The sequence below is a fragment of the Xiphophorus couchianus genome, chromosome 7 (genome assembly GCF_001444195.1).
Source record: "Xiphophorus couchianus chromosome 7, X_couchianus-1.0, whole genome shotgun sequence".
In the NCBI taxonomy this organism is placed as follows: Eukaryota; Metazoa; Chordata; class Actinopteri; order Cyprinodontiformes; family Poeciliidae; genus Xiphophorus; species Xiphophorus couchianus.
In genome coordinates this window covers 30,140,189-30,161,388 of record NC_040234.1, presented here as the reverse complement: position 1 = coordinate 30,161,388, position 21,200 = coordinate 30,140,189, and the positions used below count along the sequence as shown (strand labels likewise).

The 21,200-nt window shown below is 35.1% G+C and overlaps 1 protein-coding gene across 5 annotated transcripts in view; it reads left to right on the top strand.

The window, feature by feature from the left end:
• The window catches only part of lrp1bb (low density lipoprotein receptor-related protein 1Bb), a 311,011-nt gene that overhangs the window by 140,967 nt on the left and 148,844 nt on the right, over positions 1-21,200 (top strand). For all 5 annotated transcript variants that reach the window (XM_028023582.1, XM_028023580.1, XM_028023579.1 and 2 more), the window contains 6 exons: positions 1,160-1,322; positions 7,978-8,200; positions 10,743-10,935; positions 11,075-11,218; positions 17,248-17,484; positions 17,907-18,087. In XM_028023582.1, the coding sequence (XP_027879383.1) occupies positions 1,160-1,322; positions 7,978-8,200; positions 10,743-10,935; positions 11,075-11,218; positions 17,248-17,484; positions 17,907-18,087 (1,141 nt within the window). The remainder of the gene's footprint in view (positions 1-1,159; positions 1,323-7,977; positions 8,201-10,742; positions 10,936-11,074; positions 11,219-17,247; positions 17,485-17,906; positions 18,088-21,200) is intronic.

Below are 21,200 nucleotides of genomic sequence, written 5' to 3'. Positions count from 1 at the left end.
TGAAAGACAATGGTGTCTCTCAGGGGAGTGCTTGGAATTTATTAAAAATAGCTCAAAAGAACTCTAAATTACAACCCCGAAGGTCAAAGCAGGGGTTTATTAAATACAGCTGTATTCAAAATAATAGCAGTTCTGCATCACTATGCAGATCAGTCAGTGTTTTTGCAAAAAAATTATATCTCTATATGGCAGATAAGCTTCTAGTGGGTCTTGTGTAGCACTAGAAAACAAGCACACCCTACTGTCATTGCATGCATTATTCTGATATTGTGTACTTGAATAATTAATTAAAAGAAGGGCAATGTTAAAATAATATGGTGGAACTCAATCTGGATGGTTGTGTATTATATGCAAGAACAGGTTTCAGTGGCCATTGTTTAAAGGGGGGCTCAGGGGTATTATGTATTTTCCAAGCACATAGTGCCAAGTTATATCACCATCAAGTAGTTATGTTACCTTCAGTTATAAAAATGTTGTATATATCAAAAATAATTTAAAATAAATTTTACTTTGCATTATAGCCATATGAGACACCTTGAAATGAGCCTCTCTCTCTTCCCAGGGAACCCTTCAGGACATGATCACAACAATGCTCCTCCATGATGGTGTTTAGACCTGTTCTTAGGAGCCTTCAACTGAGAAGTTGTTCATATGATAAACTCAGCAGACTCTCATTATTATAATACTCTAATTATTTGTTATGTATCTAATCATTATCGACTGGAATACCCGTTTACTGGCCCAAAAGTTGGTCAATGTCATGCAACACAGATATGATGCACTTCTCAGAAATAATGGCAAATAGTCAATAATGGAAATATTGAAGCATATTTTGGTTTGTACTGAAAATCTACGAGTTTGCAAATGTTTAGAGATTGTTTAAACAGCCTAATACTCCTTTGACCTCACTTTTTGTGACATGAAATGGTATATAGTTTCTTTCATATTTTGCTTTGAAATAACATAGAAGCTTTATTCACTTTTTAGTCTTTGCTATATTTGTAAACAGCTATATAATCAAAGACAAATTGCAGTACGCTTAGATTTTTTTAAATACTTGCCAAAGTATCAACTAAAAAAATTATTTTGATTGTTACATGTATAGTTATTTGAGTTCTTTGCCCAGTGACAATATTTGTTATGTATTTATTCATTGCAGATGTGGAGCAGATGGCCATTGACTGGCTGACAGGAAACTTCTATTTTGTTGAACATGCCTCTGACAAAGTATTTGTCTGCAATCGTGCTGGGGACACATGTGTTACAATTCTTCAACTAGACCTGCTGAATCCAAAAGGAATAGCCCTGGATCCTCTCATGGGGTGAGTAAAGTGCAAACAAAAAGTCATATCCTGTCTGAAAGCTCCAAATAACTTTCTATCACGCATTTTTTATTCAAGAGCAAAAATAACACAAGATTTGAAGGGCTGCATTTTCTGAAAAATTGCAGTGTGAATGTTATTAGTTCAAATTTCCTGCTTCACTGCTAAAACCTGCAGTGATGCAGAAATCCCTGCAGAGTTTAATAGTAAAGTATTAGAAGCTAAAATGGTAGATGAGCAGGATTCTTTTAAAGGCAAAAAGTGCAAAACTGTAGTGTTAAATTCAAATCCAACGCAAATTTACTTCTTTATATGTCAAAATTAAATGTAAATTATATATTTCTAGAAAATGGACTCCATTACTATAAAGAAGCAAAAGTCATTGAAGAATTGATTAAGCAGTACATTTCAATGTATGTGTGTTTGTAATTCAGTTCAACGGTACCTGTAGCTCTTACTAAAAGCTCTTACTCTCTCTTCATATTCAGCCAAATTACTAGATAGGTTCACCAGCTATCTAAGCATAACCTGTTGCTATTAGCATGTTAGAATATAAACAATCTTAATCTGTGATTTCATAAAAATTGTGAAAGATATTAAAAATTGAAATTTATATGGAAAATTTCTATTTTAGAAAATATAAATTAACATATTATATCTTAACATAATATATATTGACATAAGAGCACAGGTAAACATCATAACTTCCTAAAATATATGAATTATCTAATATTTGAATGGTTGAAGCAGGACACATGTTGAGGAGTAAAAAACTGATGAACATGTGCTCATGGTGGAAGAAACTCATTTCAGTCAAATTGTAGTATTCATGTATTGATTTTTTTAGTGGATAGAAAAGTGAATGAACTTTTTTATAAGGCATGAAATTGAAATTTCTTGAGACATTGTTTTTTGACAGTTGCACACAGTTGAAAGCATCTGATCCACTGTTGTTAGTGAGTGACATGAAACATACATATAAAGAAGATTTGACATTCAATAAGGACACTGCCATTCAGAAACGTAAAAACATATAAAAATACTTTCAATGAATTCTAAAATGAATTGGAAGTCAATGATGAGAGGGTAAAATCAGAGTTGTATGTTCTCACCTTTCACTTTCAAGTGGATTAGAATCCACTTGAAAGCCTGTATTCTAAACCAATTGTTGTTGCTCAGTGCAAGCCCAGCTTTTTTTTTTTTAAGGAAAATAATATAAATAACTAAATAATAGAAGCCATAATCATTATGTCCTGAAAGATCTGAATGTTTTGAAATGTAAAAGGTTGAAATGACAAAAAGATTGCAGCATGAACAGAACAGTTTGAAAGAGCCAGAGGATCACTATGGAGTGAATGCTTTTCAGTATTCACACAAATAAAAATATGTTTATCCAAGAAGGAAGGCATTCTAAGATCGTCTTTCTCTCCTATGGCTCAGCTCTTTTTTTATTTGAGCTGTTTAATTTGACAGGCAGCTGATGATGCCTCAGAAAGCTCAAATTGTCCAGACATTCATTTGTATTCACTGATGTTGCCACAGAAAAAATGTCCCTGCTGGACTTTCCATCACTGGATGTTTGTCTGTAAGGATAGAGGAAAACACATTTGAACACCCTGTGAACACTATAACAGCATGTGGTGGGCTGTGTTCAGGATCACACTTTTTGAGAGAAGATTCTTAGCACTTTAAGTAAGACAGAGTGATAAAAAAATAAGCAAATCATTTAAGTAAACTGCATGCACAAGCTTTATCAAACTGTGCACCAATTATCAAGAATTCAGTCATTTTTGCATTTCTACCTCTGCCTAGCCAGCAAAAGATATAGCAAAGATTTGGCAGGAAACTTGTAGTTAAAGCAACATTTTAACAACCCTTTTTTTTCTGTCTGGGATTTTTAGGAACAGTCTGCAATTCAAAGACAAAGAGTGTTTAATTTAAGCCAATGCTTGTGGTAAAATGTTTCTATCCAAACATGGCTGAACTTGAGAACACCTTGCTTCTGCTTTAAGCTACTTTTCTTATTCTGCCATGACCATCCCCTTAAGGCTATGACAAAACAGTATAAATCTTGCATGTTAACACCCTGCATAATTAATCTGAAAGTTGAAGCAGTTGAAGCAGAACTGCATTACCACTTTGTGGTATTTTTTTGTTGTAAAAAACTCTGCTTTATTCATCAACTTGGGCTGCTATTATGCCGGCGGGTCTAATCAAAATAATTTGCTGTTGGTTTCCTAATGGCATGACCAGTTTTGATTTGGTCGGCTGCATCTATGCTCTCATTAAATGCAGTTCAGTTCCAGGAATATGCTACAGCTTCTGGTAAATATGAAGCAAGTTTGAGAATGTTTAATCTGTAAATCCACCTTTTGTTACTGTAAGTCAGCAGTTGAGGGATTTTGTTCTACAATAATACCTTATCACATTTTAGGTTAAGGGCTAGATTGACTGTATAAGACAGAACATTTCTGTGTGCTCCTACTGAATCTAATTGGTGAGAAATAGGTACAGCTGTTTCTGAAGCAGTGGGCCTGAGAGAGGTCTGTCAGCCTGGAGCAACGGAGTGACAACAAAAGAAATGAGGGAGGTGTTGGATAGCGGCACAGCAGGAAGAACAGTGTTTATAGAATATGCCCTGCTTTGGCACTCCAATTTTTATCCTTGTTTGACTCTTATGATGTCTGCCTGCCTCTTTTTCTATTGGATACGGCATTTTAACTTTGCTACATAGAAAAAGATTTGATGGACAACCTTTTCTTATTTTTGTGGTGGAAAAAAGTAATTGATTGATGACATAGCGAAATTCTGCAAAATTCTTTATAATACAAAATGATTAAAAGTCCTCTTTTACTGCCTTTCTAAAATTTGTTTTAGAAATGTTTTTATTTAGAGCAAAGCAGACCCAAAGTAAAATTTTTCATTTGTGCTCACAAACTTGCAGAATATAATTGATTCAATACCTTTACAAAGATTTGTTAATCCACAACCAAAATGTAATTTGTTGTAGTATTTGTAATAGACCAAAACAAAGTAGTATATAATTGTAAAGCAGACAGAATGTCTTCCAAAACAAAAATAAAATTCTGAAAAGTGAAAGGTGCATTTGTATTCAGCTCCTTGATTTATTAGTTTCTGCAACCACATTTTTGCTTTATGTTCAGCTGCAAGTTTATTCTCTATATACTGCGAATGTTGAACATTGTTTATTCAAACTCTACCAAAAATAGACTGTTTTATTTGAACATAAATTTGCATCATATTTTAGTCTGGGTCAATATGCTTTTCTCCAAACCATTGCTTTTAACAAAAGCAATATTGCCCATCAAAGTCCTGCTGATTAATAGGAGGATAGCATGGGTCATTTATGTCTGTACAAACCTTTGGTCATCTTAAAAATTTAATCAAGACAAGCAAAAAAAAAAGAAAAGTTTTAAATTTTAACTTTTTAAAATAAAATAAAAATTGCATTTTTTTTTTCCCCAGCTATAAAAATGTTTACGGGTTGTGAATAAGACTGTCATGACCCTGTCATAAACATGACATAACACCTGTCATGAACATGAGTAAGTCTTCATGAATATTTATGACTATTGTCATAAAGTGTCATTCACATTATCATGACACTTTTAAATCATGACACTTTTAATACAAAGTTGACATTATTCAAAATGTCTTCGTTATGACAGCTTGACATTGACCAAGAAATCATGTTCTGACATAAATTTGTTATAGAAGTATTAACGATTAAACTTTAGCTTTAATAACATAAAGCTACATATTTTTTTAAAGTTTAATCAGTAATACTTTTATAACAAATTTATTTCAGATCATGATTTCTTGGTTATTCAAATTATTATATAACATTTAAAAGTATAAATTAATATTGTTCAAAAGATTCAGAGACAGAAACATAATATTTTGTCTGTTGGTATTCATTTGAGAAGTTCAGTTTGAAAACAACCTGACTAATTGGCATAAAGCAGTTATTAACTGCTTCCAAAGTTTGAAAAGTACACTGACAGAGAAAAGAAATTGCCTTCTGTAGTGTTTATTTAGATTTTCTGTCACATTCTCTGCTTTGCCAGTCTTATTTTTCATCGTGAGACCTACCCAACATTTTCCCTGGTCCCATGCAGTTTACTTATCATGGGGCTCATTTCCAGGATCCATGTGGATCTTCTTCCAACTGTGGAATGAAGAAGTACAAAATCAGCACCACCCCTAATCCTGGGAAGCAGTCATTGATATGCTACATACAATCACACTTCTTTAGAGTATTGGGATTCTTGCTGACAGACAGTTTCTCTCTGCAGCCAGGTCCAAGGTTCAAAGGACATTCTGTCTCTCCTTAAACTTAACTTGTGCAGATTAGGGAAGCTTCCTGTCGTTCTCTGTATCTTGTTATTCAAAAAAACTGTGGGAGCTCAGTCAGAGGCAGAAAGAAAGAATGACACTCCTTGCCTAATAATTGCAGAATTTGCAGACTAGAGTAATTTTGAAAAGTATAGTCATACCCCAGGGGACCTTTACCCAAAGAGATGAAAACTATGGCTTCCTTGTCATGGTAGCAATGCAACAAAAAGCTACTTTGTTTCTCTTGGAGACTCTAGTGGCAATAATTTAGACACAATAAAATATAGTGAAAATATTAACAAGGCTATAAATGTAATTATTACTTTAAAATTCAGAAGGCCTGAGATATGTTTTTAGCTTTCCTGTGTGACCTGTGTGAACACAGAGGTGGTAGAGGGAGCTGAAATTGATCAGTGTTTCTTTTAGATCTCTAAACTAGAAGGAGTTTAGAGAGTTATAGAGTCAATTTTGCAAGTAAATGTAAAGTTTCAGGTGTGGAGTATAGTTGACTGGTAAGAAAGACGAGGTGTTTTATAGGGTTCTCCCACTAAAACACCTCCAGTAATTAACCAAAACCAGAGAGAGACTGCCTTTTTTGACCACTTCTCTAAAAGCACACAACTTCTTTACTACATCCTGATAGTCATGTAACAAGGTGTGTTGATAGGAAATCTGGAACAGAGCAAAATTTTCTAAACACCACTTAATTAAAAGATTAAAAGCAACCCCTTGGCATCAATGGATTCCCAATTCCCTTTAGGCAATTTTTATGTGTTGTCACTAATATGTTATTTACATAAAATTCCGTTTCTCAGCGTATTTCTCGTTTTTAATGGACAGCTCATGCTGTCGTTATGCTTTGTGTCATACCCTAACAACACTGTCCGGTTCTCTATGTGGGATTCCCAGACGTTCCCAAGCCAAATGGGATATAAAGTCCCTCCAAAATGTGCTGGGCCTTTCTGAACAGATCCCAAGACCAGCTCAACTGTATCCAGTTATTATAGAGAAGCAGCAGCTCTACTTTGAGCTGTCCCCAGTTCAAAGTAGAAGTTCCTAATCCAATTTTTGAGGATAAGTCCAGCCACTGTGTCTAGGAAGCTCATTTCGACCAGTTGCAACCAGCATTTCATACTCTTAATGATGATCCATATCTCATGGTCATATCTCATGATAGTCAGAACATCGTCCCTTATATTTCACAGAAATTATTTAAATGCCGCAAAAGTTGATATCAAATCTAAACAGTGGGAAGATAATAATAACACATGTTATTTGTGTCAAAGCTCAGGGTTTTTATTGTTTATTTTTTCTTTTTTGAATTAGACCAAAAACATAACTGACCTGGTTTTTAGACATTGTTCTCACATTTTGATTGGTTGTTAGTATATATGAGCCCTTACCTGTTGTCTTTGTGAAAACAGTTCTGGTCATGTTTAAAGTTGAAAACAAGAACGCACCAATTTATCTAGCCAGAGATTAAGGCAAGGCAACTTTATTTATATAGCACCTTTCAGCCAAAGACAATTCAAAGTGCTTGTACAAAAAAGTTAAAAACAACATACATACTTAAGCTAGTTGTGCAACAGAATGTACCAGTACTAAACAGGCATGAGCAGCTTGATACAACCCCTTCTTCTATGTAAAAGGGTGAGGTGAGTTAAAGAGTAACTTGTCTTTTTTTAGCAATTTGCATTCCATTTTATGAAAAAGCCAAAACTACACTATATTGCGGCAACAATATTTCTGTACTAAAATAATTTGCGTTGCTGTAAATTGTGTATTAGTAGTAGCATGGGAGAGGATTGTTTCATCTGTCATCTATCACTCCAAATAAGTGGCACTGTATAAACAAAATCACAAGCTTACAATATCTACAGAAATCAAATTCTGTTTTTTAAATATGTGTGTTAATTCTGTACTTAATCTGTCTTTATGGATTTTCTGTCTTTTGCCTCCTATTTTCTTTACTTATTAGTTTCTAATTATGCCATTTATATTTTTTAAGGCTAAATGAAATTAAACACTTTGAAGCAATATGTCAAATGTTAACTTGTGACCTAAGTTAATCTATAAGAGCTTTATCATACATACATGTTTCCTTTCAGGTAGCAGATCTGGTTTTAAGTGGCAGGGTTTTCCCCATCTAATAAAACTAAACAGAACTATTTGAACATATCTATTCAAAGTTAATATAATGCAAGGGGCTATTACATCTGTTGGCTTACACTAACCAACACAAAGTATCCATAAAAAATGAATGTAATTTGAGTTGACATTTGTCTCTGTTCTTCTCTAGAATGCTGTTCATCACGGACTATGGGAATGTGGCCAAGCTTGAGAGGTGCAACATGGATGGCTCTAACCGGACCCGACTAGTGGATTATAAAATTGAGCAGCCCACTGCTGTCGCATTGGATATGATCAAGAAGCTTGTTTATTGGGCAGATGCCTACCTGGATTACATTGACGTTGTGGATTACCATGGCAGGAACAGGCACACCATTATCCATGGCATCCAAGTGAGTGTCACATTTTACTGTAAGCACAGCTTTTTTCCTTCTACATTTAAGGAGCCATTTTAGATAAATGTTAGGGCTTTTCTTTACAGCAATGCATTTCTCTTCCCTTGAGAAAGTCAAACTATGACATGACAGAGTTCTTGGGTATTTTTTTCATTTGGGCACCATGATACGAGGCAGGTGGTACATTCAGTGTCTGGGGTTTTAATTCACTCTTCATTTTCATAGAAAAGGTCTTTTGAAACCTTGATGTTTTATTAAATAGAAAGAACTGAGTCACACGTGGAGCAGTCTTCGAAATGAGCATATCAATAGTCTCTCCCCTGTAGTACACTTTTAAGCCCCTTTCATTGCAAATTATGATTATTCATTAAAAGGCCATTGCCACCAACGTGGATGAGAAATTCAGCCTTTATGAGGAAAAAAAGAACATACATCTTAGCACTTTATTATGTATGCAGGTGTTCTTTGGATGATATTGCCTTGTTCACATTTGCTTGTGCCCTCATTAGACTGAGGATCTTAATGCCATTGGATCTGCATATCAAATGTCATACAGAGCCTCAATTTTTTTCTCCTAGACTGTGCATTTTGTGTTCATGTTAACAAGCTGCCTCTTTACTCTTTTATTTTTAATAGACTTAATTTCACATTAAACTCATTCATATTTTTAATGATGTTACTCAACTTTTCCAATTTTGGACTGAGCTTTTGATAAAATATTACTGTTTTATGCAACTTAACAATGCTTAGTTTATAAGTCGGGCTTATTGTGCTAGTGAATACACACTCACTTGGCATTGCTAGTTTAGGGCCTTTGTCCATTTGGAAGGTTTTAATGTTTGTAGCAGAATGGTTATTGGCAGAATAGAACAAGAACTTCAAATAATTTTACACCAAGCACTGGCTGCAGTATTTGGCTCTATCTAATCACATCTATTACAGAATGACACACAAAGGCTTAAATATAAAAATACATCCCCAAATGATATTTGATTAGATGTCATTTATACAAATACACCTTAACATAATTCTCAACTAGAGGTGGTTATTTTTCCCGTTTTTCATGGCACATGATTGAGATTGGTGGATATCCTGGCAAGGACTTGTCATTCAACTATCACCCACTGCTTTCTAGGGTTTGGAATCATAGACCTGTTTGTTATTCCCTGTTCATGATTATTCTATCCACCTTTTGTAACACAACAAAACCTCAGGCAGCAAAACACACTCACAGCAATGACAGTGTCATCAAAATGCTTGACAACTGGTACAGTGTCAAGAATTGAACCTTAAAAGCTTCAATTCAGTTACTCCAAAAATACATTTTGTTACTCTTGCCAGATAACTCAGTCTTTGCTTGGTCTGAGAGTAAAACTTCTCTTTAAAAAAGTTTTTTTTTTCTTGGCCAAGTGTGCAGTCGCAGATTTTAGTCCAACTTTACGTATGAGCAATTTTTTCCTTTATTGGTGCCTGCTTGCAAAAAAAATTAAATATTTTTTGCAAGCATAGATTTTGTTGACCAATTGTTTTATCCAAACATCCAAAACCCAACCCTCAACCTTACTGAATGGGTTTTGACTTGATTGAAAATTAGGTTTGCCCCATAAAAATCAACAAATTTGAATAAACTCTACAAATTCAAACAAAGAATCGAGGCCAAACATTCAGTCAGAATTGTGCCAGAAGCATTTTGAAAGTTACGAAAAGAATTTGATCGAAGAGAGTCTGTATGAGAATTTTCTATGCAAATATTACTATGGGTGCATACACATATTTATGCCTGCAGATATACTGTAATTTTGACCCTGAACAGAATGTTTCAAATGCATCCTTAAAAGGCCCACAAATTAATGACATTCATGCCCAGGGTGACTGAATGTCAACTTTTCACTTTTCGTCTGTACTGACATGCTTCCTGTGTTCTTGGCTTTTAGCATAAACACAACATCCAACTTTACTTTTTGAAAGGAAAGCAAAAATGTTATTAAAACAATGAAATCAAATTTCAATAAAGTTCATTTTTAATTTGTTTGAATTCTTTTATTTTTTTTAAGTATCCAGTGATGGAAAATTTTCTTTGTAAGAAGCTGTTTAAGATCTACTTGGTAGTAGCTCAATTTAGTGTTGAAGCTAAATTCCACAGACAGAGAGATGGACGAGTGGGTTAATTTGTTATATTTTTTTCCTGAAACATGTTTCTCAATGCCCCTGTTGTAAAGGTGTGGGGCAGTGAGCCTAGGTGTATTTCCTGTGAACATAGCTCATCCAGCCATGTTGCTTTGTGTAGGTGTCAGCCTGCTAAATGTAGCATGGAGGGTGGTTGTGTCAGGGCCAGCAGTCTCCCAGTGGAGTCCAGCTTTTGACCCTGGACAGGCTGCCAAGTGTAGTAGACGACCACACCTCCATTTCCCATCTCTCCTGTGCTTGATGCATGCTTGGGATACAGCTCATATTGAATCTGCTTTGTTGTTTTCTTTTTCCTCTTGTGGTTTGACTTATGTTTAAAAAAAAGACAAATTGGCTTTTTCTTATGTTTCAGGTGTCATACGTATATGCATTGGCTGTGTTTGAGGACTACCTCTACGCCCTGCACTCTGCCCCTTTAGAGGAGAGTTCATCTGTGGAGTTGCTGCAGGTGAACAGGTTCAACATCACAGCAGAGAGCAGGACATTAGCCAGCCTGGGGAATTCTAGAGCCCTGCGTGTTTACCACAAACTCGCTCAACCGAAAGGTAAAGGACATTTTCCAATAAGTAAACATGTGCAAGTATGTGTCACAGTCTACCATCCATGACTCACAAGGTGTACACTAGAAAAAAAGTACTTCTGTGGCATACAACATTAGTTTTGGTCTTTCGTATTTTTCCCCAGTCAGGAGCCATGCATGTGAAATGGATTCATATGGAAAGCCAGGAGGATGTTCTCAGATTTGCCTTCTGAGTGGAAGTTACAAGTCTAGAACCTGCCGCTGCCGTATTGGCTACAGACTTGGTTTTGATGGAACATCTTGTAAAAGTTAGTACACATTTTCCTTTTTTCTCCATAAATCACTTTAAGGTGTTACTAAGCTTTAGGGTATTCAAATGATAGTCAGTTGTCTTTTAGTTTTCAATAAGTTTTCACAATTGTTAAATTTTATTCTGTAAAGCCAAACCTTGTATCCAAATCTTAGTGAAATTAATAGACAGACTTGTAATGACCGCAATCCTACCAGTTAGCCCCATCATGAAAAGCCTATTCTATCACCATCATTCCATTTAACGAAAAAGACAAGATGTAAGAAAAAAATCTTTCATTTGGCAGTCAGAGAGAGAGAAATTGTTTCCAATGAGCTAATGAGCTAAAGTAGATTGCATCCAGTGTCATTGTAGTGGCAGACCGTTATTTAGGGTGATGGAATCAGATAATGCCGTAACCAGACACTATTATATACACCTTTTGAAATGTTTTCAAAAGGTGTATATAGCCATGATTTGAAAAGACAGACTACTGAAGTTCAAATCAGTCATTATAACGGGAATATTCAAGTTATGGAGAGTGAAAAGTACCAAATTATACTAAAAAAATAACTTATGAAATGCTTATTTAAATGTGTCATTAATTTATTAAAGCTAGAATGTCATCCATAAATGATTCATTAAATATAGAATTAATTATATGTGCCTCTATTAAATGTCTACATTTTATTTTAAAAACCAGATATAATTATTGCATGTTTTAATAAATTATTTATTTTTCCTGTAGTGAAGCAAAGCAAGAATTCGTTTAAACTGTCACCTTTCCATCAAACTCAGCAGGTGGTAGTAGGCCTGCTTCTGTAGGGATCTTGACATCTGATTTGCTCTTTCAAGCAGCAAGTTTAGACAACTTCTTCCAAGTTTGCTTTGACTCTGGGTAAATATTTTTACTGTAAGTTTGAAAATGACTTCAACAAATTGTTGTAATTTATTTATTACAAACTCTGGGCAAGCAATACTCCAGACTCTATATGTCTAGTTTGTACTGAAATACCTCTAATAAGTTCACAAGAGAGCTTACTGAGGTACTGCATGGAAGAAGCTGCCACAGACTTCAGTCGGGATCAATGTTGGCTCCACCCACTCGCTACGACTGCTAGTGCTTTTTTGTGAACTTATTAGAGATATTTCAGACCAAACTAGGGAAATAGAGGCTGGAGTTCCTCACCCAGAGTTTTGCAAAAATTGCAAAAATTTAAATATGTTATTTTTGCGCTTTCCAGCAAATATATCGACCTCTAAGCTAAAGAAAACATGGGAGAAGTTGTCTTAACCAATTATAATATAGAAGCAATCCTAATCCCACCCACTGAGTTTGATGGTGAAGTTGACAGTTTATTTTAATTCATGACGTCCTTCAGCACAAGAACATAATAATTTAAGTCATGAAATAATTATATCTAGTTTTTTAAATTAAATCAATACATTTAATTGAGGCACATTAATTAGGTCTATATTTAATAAATTATGTATTCATTTGTAGTTTTAAAAAATAACACATTTAAATAATTTTATATGTTCAATTTTTTATTATATTTGGCATTCCTCCCTACCCATATCAAGTGACTTGTTGGTGTTAGAGTGGCTGGTCTGAGTACTTTAGATGTGATCTGGGATTTTCATGCAGAGTCATCTTTTAGATTTACAGACAATGATTAGAAAAAGAGAAAAATATCCAGTGAGTTACAGTAATGTGGACGAAAATGTCTTACTCATGTCAGAGGTTGGAAAAAAAATTTATGGTGTGGTTTGAGATAATATAAAGAATAGTTCACATCAGCACTCGTTGCTACCAAGGTGCAGAGAATATGATCTTTAAAAGGCCCATAATGTCAAACCATAGAAAACCACTGTGGGTGCCACTGCTGTCAGCCAAGGAAAGGAAACTGAGGCTACAATTCACATAGGCTCAACAAAATTGGATAATAACATATTGGAAAAAATTTGCCTGGTTTTATGAGTCTCAATTTCAGCTGTGACACTCAATGTGCAATCAAAATTTGGCATAAATGACATAAATGCATCAATTCACCCTACCTTGTATCACCAATTCAGACTGTTGCTGATGGTGTAAAGATATAAGGGATATTTTCATTAAATACTTTCTACAAAGTATGAACTGAGTTTTGTTCAAGTGCCACAGTATATTTGAATATTGTTAGTGGCCATGTCCATCCATCCCTTCATAATTAGAATGCACTTATTAGAATGTGACTTATTTGTACTCTGATGGCTACTTTTAGCAGCGTAACACTTAGTCACAAAATTGAAACCATATCAAGCTTGTTTTTTCAACTTGATTCAACCAAAGTATGCCTAAAAAACTGTCCGGCTGATGTTTCTTGCTCAATTCACAAGCAGAAATTGTAAAAAAAACAAACAAAAAAAAACAACAACATAACAATCTGATGAAAAATTAATAACAGGATTATAAACAGTTATGCTATACTGAAAAGACAATGCTTTAGAGTCAGTGCTGTCAAATTTTGTTTGTCAGCCATAGTGTTTAATAAATTCAGCTCATCAGCTCTATTGTTGAGCTTATTGTGGTGCCATCATCCCAAATACACATAAAGCATAATTAAATATTTTTCTTTTCTTTTTTTAAATCTTTCTATTTTATGAAATTATGTAGTGGAAACACATACTTGACTATTTAGATATTATTAAAAATGACTTCTTTGTGTACTCTCTCTAACAATTAAACAATAATGTAATAATTGTAGCAGAGTATATGCTACAATCATTACCTATCTGTATCTATCTCTAGATATCTTAAGGAGTTGGTCTGCCTGTTACTGTAACAAAAACATGACCTGTGCCATTTCTTGGGGGCTTTCAGGCAGGCCACAATGACCTATGAGACTTTTTTAGTCTCTTATGATGAGACCGGAGGCAACAGGTGTGTTGTATTTATGTTGCAATGAAATTGTTAAACATGCAGAATTTTTTCATTGCAACACTATTTTTTGCTCTAGTTCTCATATGATTAGGAAGATTTGCTGGATCTTTTAAAAATCTCATTCTGCTGTGAATAACACGAAGATACTTGCAGTGAATTAAGATTCTTCCACTTGTCTCTTATTCATTGAGCTCTGGCTATTCAGCTTGACCTGACTAGTGAGGTGCTGTTCCTGGGATAATTACACAATGTTTTCTCTTGAAACAATGAACGCTAGCCTTGGATAAACTTCAGTTACCGTAATGTTTTAGCTTCAAAAACTAGGTTGGGATTTTTAAAGGTCCTGACATATACTGTACCATTAAGATGTGTTCATGCTACGAATAGCTTTATAGATTCAAGTTGGAGCAACGGCAGGCATACTGTATGTTGATTATTTAATTCAGGGTGAAATATACTTTAATGTTAACAATAATTAGGACTGACAAGTGCAGCAGATGTCAGTGTTTCTCTTTGATCCTTCTTTGTTTATTATTATGCACTTCCTTGTGCTTTATGATTAAATCTGCTATATTTTTACTCTTTTAATTAGTAAATTACTTTCCAAACACATATAGCGTCATCTTAAATACTTTATGTATGTTTTATATTTTCTGGAAAACTACAGTGCAGTGAAAAAATATTTACCTATAGATTTGATTATTTTTTTCACCAGAACACTAAAAAACACCTTTCAAATGAGGATTCCATGTATTAAGGAGAAAAAAAAAGATGGTCCACATGTGAAAAAAGTAAGTCCCCTAAAATTAATAACTGCCCCAAACTTGTATAGCAACTGCTATTACCAACTTAGTGACTTTCTTACTATATTTAGTGACATTTACCAATACCGATACCAACAAAAATTGGTATCGGACAAAATTGGAACCAGCAGGTCAGGCTTTTTAAAGATTGGTGATCTGGGATCGGCCAGAAAACTGCAATCTTTGGCATCCATCCATTATCTTACACCCTTATCCCTAGTTGGGTCACCAGGGGTGCTGGTGCCCATCTCCAGTGGTCAACAAGTGAGAGGCGGGGTCATCACCCTGGATAGGTCACCAGCCCAACCATGGATGCACACACCCATACTGAAAGAGAATTGGTGTGTGCATTCCTCATGTTTTTGTCCTCAAGCAGTAATATTGGTGCAAATGTTCTAAACTGCTTTCCAAAAAATTTTTGTAATCATGTTTAGAACAGTTAGTACTGCATTGGCATTGCTAATTAGAAATCTAGTGTCTCTGTGCACTTTTCATAATGTAAGTATTGTGCTTTTTGCCTGAGGCCTCCAGCAGGCTGTGAAAGTTGCCCGATTCTAAATATTTCAATGCAAAAAAGTAAATAAAATGACTTTCTATGTTTCAATTGGTCTTTCTGCTGTCTGTGGAGGTTCCTTGTTATTTTTCTGTAAAGCACCGACTTCTTAGAGTTCTCTCCCGCATTTCACTGTAATAATCTGACAGAACTTCTAACACTAAATGTTTGCACAAAGCACATAAAAAAATCATGTATTTTTTCTCATTCTCACCACAAACGTTTCTCTGAAGGAAAATATGAAGAGCAGCAGACAGTTCATGAGGCTATCAGAAGGACTTTCTATCAAGCTTTGACTGTAGCTTTAAACTTTAGTCCAAGTATGAGCATCTGATGAAAATAATGCAAGCCATCAGTTCCATCTCTGCTTGCAGTTGTTTTCAGATTGAAGTTTTTATTGCCTTTTTGTATTGGCTTTTTATCATTCATAACAGCCAAACACCTGTCTATGAATTTCATTATTGGGATAATGTATAATAATGTTAAATAAATTCCCAAGTAATCTAGTGTGACATGAATGGATGGATGGATGGATGGATGGATGGATGGATGGATGGATGGATGGATGGATGAATGAATGGATGGATGGATGGACAGATGGATGGATGGAAAGAAGGAAGCATTTTCATACATCTTTTTTGTCATCTTTTTATGACAGTAGCTCCTTTTAAATATAAATAAGAGAATTCAGCCCAAGATTACTGTTGTTTGTTGTTTTTTTTTTTGTCCCTGTGAAGGTCATGTGTCATAATAGAGCTGGCTATGTGCAGGCAGAGCCTTGGGCTGACAGTTATAAAGATGAGGGCAGGCGAAAACAGCTTTATGCGAGTGTGACGTTGTCCTATCGACCTGTTGGGACGCCTGATAGATTATTGCCATAATGAGGGTTTAAGTTTTCCTGCATTTGTGGGCTGCTCTGATCAATTGTTGGACATTGTGTAGATGACAATAAAAGCCGAAGATCAAATTGATGACACAATTTGGGCGCCTACAAGATTTCGATCAGAGTAATGGAGCTTTGGGAGCTTTTGCATGACATGTTTGATTTATTCCTCTCTAGTGGATGTTCTGATGACATCAACTATCTCTCTCTTGCTCTTCATCTCCTAAAGCATAATGAGATTTTTTTGTTAAATGATGTAGTTTTTCATACAGCAGTCACTGTTAGAGTTTGATATCTGGGTCTCTAGCAGTGCTTAATTGCCTCCTGGTTAGTTGGTCTCTCTCTTACAAAAATGATAAATTGAACTGAGGCATGTGTGGTCCTCACCTCCAGCATCCTTGTCTCTTGGGTAGTAGGTGAGACTGGAGAGAGGTCTGCTTCTCTCAGTGGAAGCCCTACTTCATTCCTTATTCTTCCTCTCTAGAGGTTCCTCAAGGTTTCGAGTATACACAATCCCCAAAGATGCCACTGAGGAAGTCCCTCAGCTCCAGACTTCTGTTTGTTTTTCTTACAGAACACCATGCTATTTAGATTAGAAACACTATTCATAGCCAAGGTAAGCATTGCAATTGAATGTTTGCTAAAGTAATTCATTACTTTTATTCTCGTGGCAGTTTTGCAGTGAGGGCATGATTGAGGGTGGTGAGTAGAGTCATTGGCACTGATTACTGGCTCCATTAGGGTGAATAGATGGCTTTGGACTTGCAAAACATATAAGAACAATGTGGTTGTTAAGTGGGTTTAATGCACGGATCAGCACTGATGAATTAGACCAATTAATTGACAATAACAGTAAAAAAAAGGTCTGTCCTTTCTTGCTTTGTAGAGCCCAAAAACGATTTCTTCCTCTTCTATGGTAAGGGGCGTCCTGGGGTCATTCGTGGCCTGGATATGAACATCAAGTCTGGTGACGAGCACATGGTACCTATTGAAGACCTTGTCAATCCGCGAGCCATAGACTACCATGCAGAAATAGGACACATTTACTTTGCTGACACCACCAGTTTCCTTATTGGTCGTCAAAACATAGATGGAAGTAGCAGGGAGACAATTCTCAAAGATGGTGAGTCAATGTTTCTTGTATCTTTTGGATTATTTTTTCTTTTGTAAGTCAGGTTCATTGTACTTTTTAAAAGACCCTATTCTCTGTTATGTCTATGGTCATAAAATAGCTTTTGCACATCTGTGCTACTAAAAAAAACTGCACTTCAAATATCTTTTTATATCTTTTCTCGTTTTTAGGCAATAAAAATCTCACACATATAATATATGGGATGATAAGGGGATATAAATGAGTCTGCTTCTTAAGTGTAGAACAAAAAATAACACTTGCAACTATTTTTAGGTTATGATTACTGTATGTACAATGAAAATATATTGACACATGTATGATTATCTGTTTCATTAATTGTATGTTTTGAAAATTCTCAGAAAAAAAAATTTGAGAAATGTCTATCATATTTTGTGGTGCTGACTTTGTTCTAGAACTCGATAATGTTGAGGGTATTTCTGTGGACTGGATTGGAAATAATTTATACTGGACCAACGATGGCTACAGGAAGACGATCAGTGTTGCCAGGCTGGAGAGAGCCTCTCAAACCAGAAAGACACTGTTGGAAGGAAACATGTCACACCCTAGAGCAATCGTAGTTGATCCTCTGAACAGGTAAACTCTCAAACCATATACTGGTAAGGTCAGAATGTTTATCTAGGGTTGATTTATAAAGCATGCTTAACCGAATTCTTGAATTGCATGGCTGTGTGACTGCTTAACTGAATTCTTGAATTGCATGGTTGTATGACTCTCGAGCCATTTAAGTACATTTAAGTTAAAACAAAATAACATGAGCAGGCAATATTACTTAACTCTCCTTAACCCCTTAACTTGTGGTATCCCATCCATGGGACAAATGTAGTTTGTTTGTATACTCTGCCTTTTTTGCCGCCAGTTAAAGGATTAACTATGGCATTCTTGTATAATCTATTGTATTAGCCATCCTATTGTTGATATTTATAGAGTAATGTTATGATAGTTACATTGAATTAAGTACTTAGTTGTAATGTACTGATTGTAGTAATCTTAAGGATCATCAAATATGGTTTGCTTCTTTATATTTAAAATTTAATATAGTCTAGCACTTTTTTTAACCTTAGTGCTAAGTCAACCACTGAAAGCAACATGTAAAGAGTTATCAAAAGCCTTTGAAATTTTGTAGCGGTGGCATAATCCCTTGTGAATTACAGAAAAATAATTTAATTTTAGAATATTTAATCATAAACTGAGCCAAATCCCATACTTGGAAATATGTTTTTAGCGAAATCTCTGATGCCACACTTATTGGCACTCCTGCTGTTATGACTGCTAAAAGCCTGAGTCCGATGAGTCAGTTCCCTTCTGATCTGGCTATATGTTTAGGACCATTTTTCTGAAAGACACAATTAAGACACAAAATCCCTGGTACTTCAAATAGTTTATGATGCCATACATACTTAAAAACAGAAATAAATAGGCCCAAAGCATTACAGATCCTCCACCTGACTTAACAGGTACCATAAAGTGTTTCTCTCTCAACATATTTACAGTATGTTTAGACTTTTGCAAAATGACCTACTAGTGTTTATTATTGAAAAGTTAATTTTTTGTTTTATCTTTCTATTTAACATCTCAGTAGATTTTAGCCAGCTCCACTTCCTTATATCTGTGATGTCTGAACAGAAAAGTATTTTTTCAAGCAGCTGATGGGCATGCGGAAATACTTAGTGATTCCATGAATCAAGTAAACAGTATCACATACATTACTAAATAAAAGTCCCTGGATTTTTCATATCTTGTATAAAAGATGGTTCTCTGAAGACATTGGACACATATCTACAAGGTGGGTGTCAATTGTGGAAAACACTGTACATGTATAAAAATATTTGTTTGAGAGTACTTCTTGTTTTTTTTACAGCAGTCTGTCATGAAAAGAACTTTAGAACAGACATGTGAAAGTAAATCTATAGAAATCCCTACAGTGCAGCTTGAAGCTAATAATTTACCAGAAGTTCTTTAACTAAACAAATAGCTTGAATTCCCTAAACAAAGCAAATATATGTTAAAAGAGTTGTTTTTCTTTTCCTTAGCATGTATTGAAGAGACACTATGAATGTTACAACACCCACTGGTTTTCTTGTATTTTAACTTGCTGTGTCTTTGTTACAAAGGAAGTATTGTTATTGAATAAATTGTGGGAGTGATATTTTTATTGCTGCTTTCAGCACTGTTCTTTAAAATGTCAAATTTAAACACATTTCTCCCTGTTGCTTCCAATGTAATTACTTTCAGGATTAATCCTGGAAACCATCATATTTTTAAAACTTTTGTACTGACCTTTGACCAAGTAGTAGGTCACATGAAAGGTTTTCGAAAAATTGACTTGTACATGAGCAAATGACAGCATTTGCTTTTTAAAGGAAAAACTTTTACAAAAAGAAACTATTTGCTCCACACTTGAAAGCTTGGTAACCCAATTTTCAGTTTGCCGGCTTCTTCTCTGCAGCCTTCATAGATCACATCGTAGTTCCTGTTTGGATTCATCAATGGTGGTTTTTGCCAGCAAAGGTGGTAATTAGCATACAGACATTATGCTGCAAAACTGCAATTTGTTGAGTGTCTTAAGGATCTTAAGGATTAACACTTTAAGGCTTAAATCGTATTACCACCCACTGAATCCATAGCAGTCAGAGATTAGTTTTCAAGCCTCAGGGCATTGTTCCAAACATTTTGTAGCATATTGCTTTTTTTCACAGTTTTGGGAACTTGTACCCCACCACTAGCTTCTTCATTCTTACATTTAAAACTGACTGCATGGTTTAAAAGCAAAGTTACATTCATACAGTAAATGGAGCCCTAAACTTGTAACATAAGAAAAATAAAATACAGACAGATTTTCAGTTGCAGACAAACGATTATGTTACCTTTTTCTTTGTTTGGGGATTAATAACTTTTATACTGACCCTTCCATTGACAGCACAGGTGATTAGAAAAGCTAGTTTTAGGCTTGTGAGCGAAAATTCAGACAGAACCACGGCAGTTGTTTGATCTCTATCTGCTCAGCTGGAAGGCTCTTTTCACATGAAATGGTTGCACTTCTCCTACAGATTTCTCCACTGCAGTCTTGAGACCTTATTTTCTGCTCTGTTGCCACCTCCAGTTTGTGTTGACATGAGTGTCAGCTTAATAGTAACTTCCTTCACTGTTTTGCTACATTAAGAATGACATATTTGAATAGTCAAAACATTTTGTGCAAGTCATTTCCTTATGTGATTTTGTCTCTTTATTATGCTATTATAACTGATGTGAAATCTGATGTAAATGTAGACTTTTGGCAGGATTAGGGGGTTCTGAAACAATCATTGATTTTGCCTATTTGGAACTAGATATATTTTTGAGATAGTTTCTTCATTTTCAAGTGAACATCTAAATGTATAAAATTCCTAATTCAAAGTGCTGTTGATGCTATGATACAAACCCCACTGGTTTCGGTGCCTGCCAATAAGTGGGTAACCCAAATATTAGGTTCTCTCAATTGAGATATTTTCAAAGCTATGTTAGTGACTGCTTGTGGGTGTTGTAGTTTGAGGTTTCCAATTTGCTGTTCCCTAGTGAAAAACTAAAACTTTAAAAGGATTAAAGCCTTCAGTATTTACTATCACAGAAGGTTTGGTCATATTCAATAAATGCTTTTAGTCGGTAAACATTTCTGTGACAAAAGGCTGTGTTGTTTATTTATTTTCTGC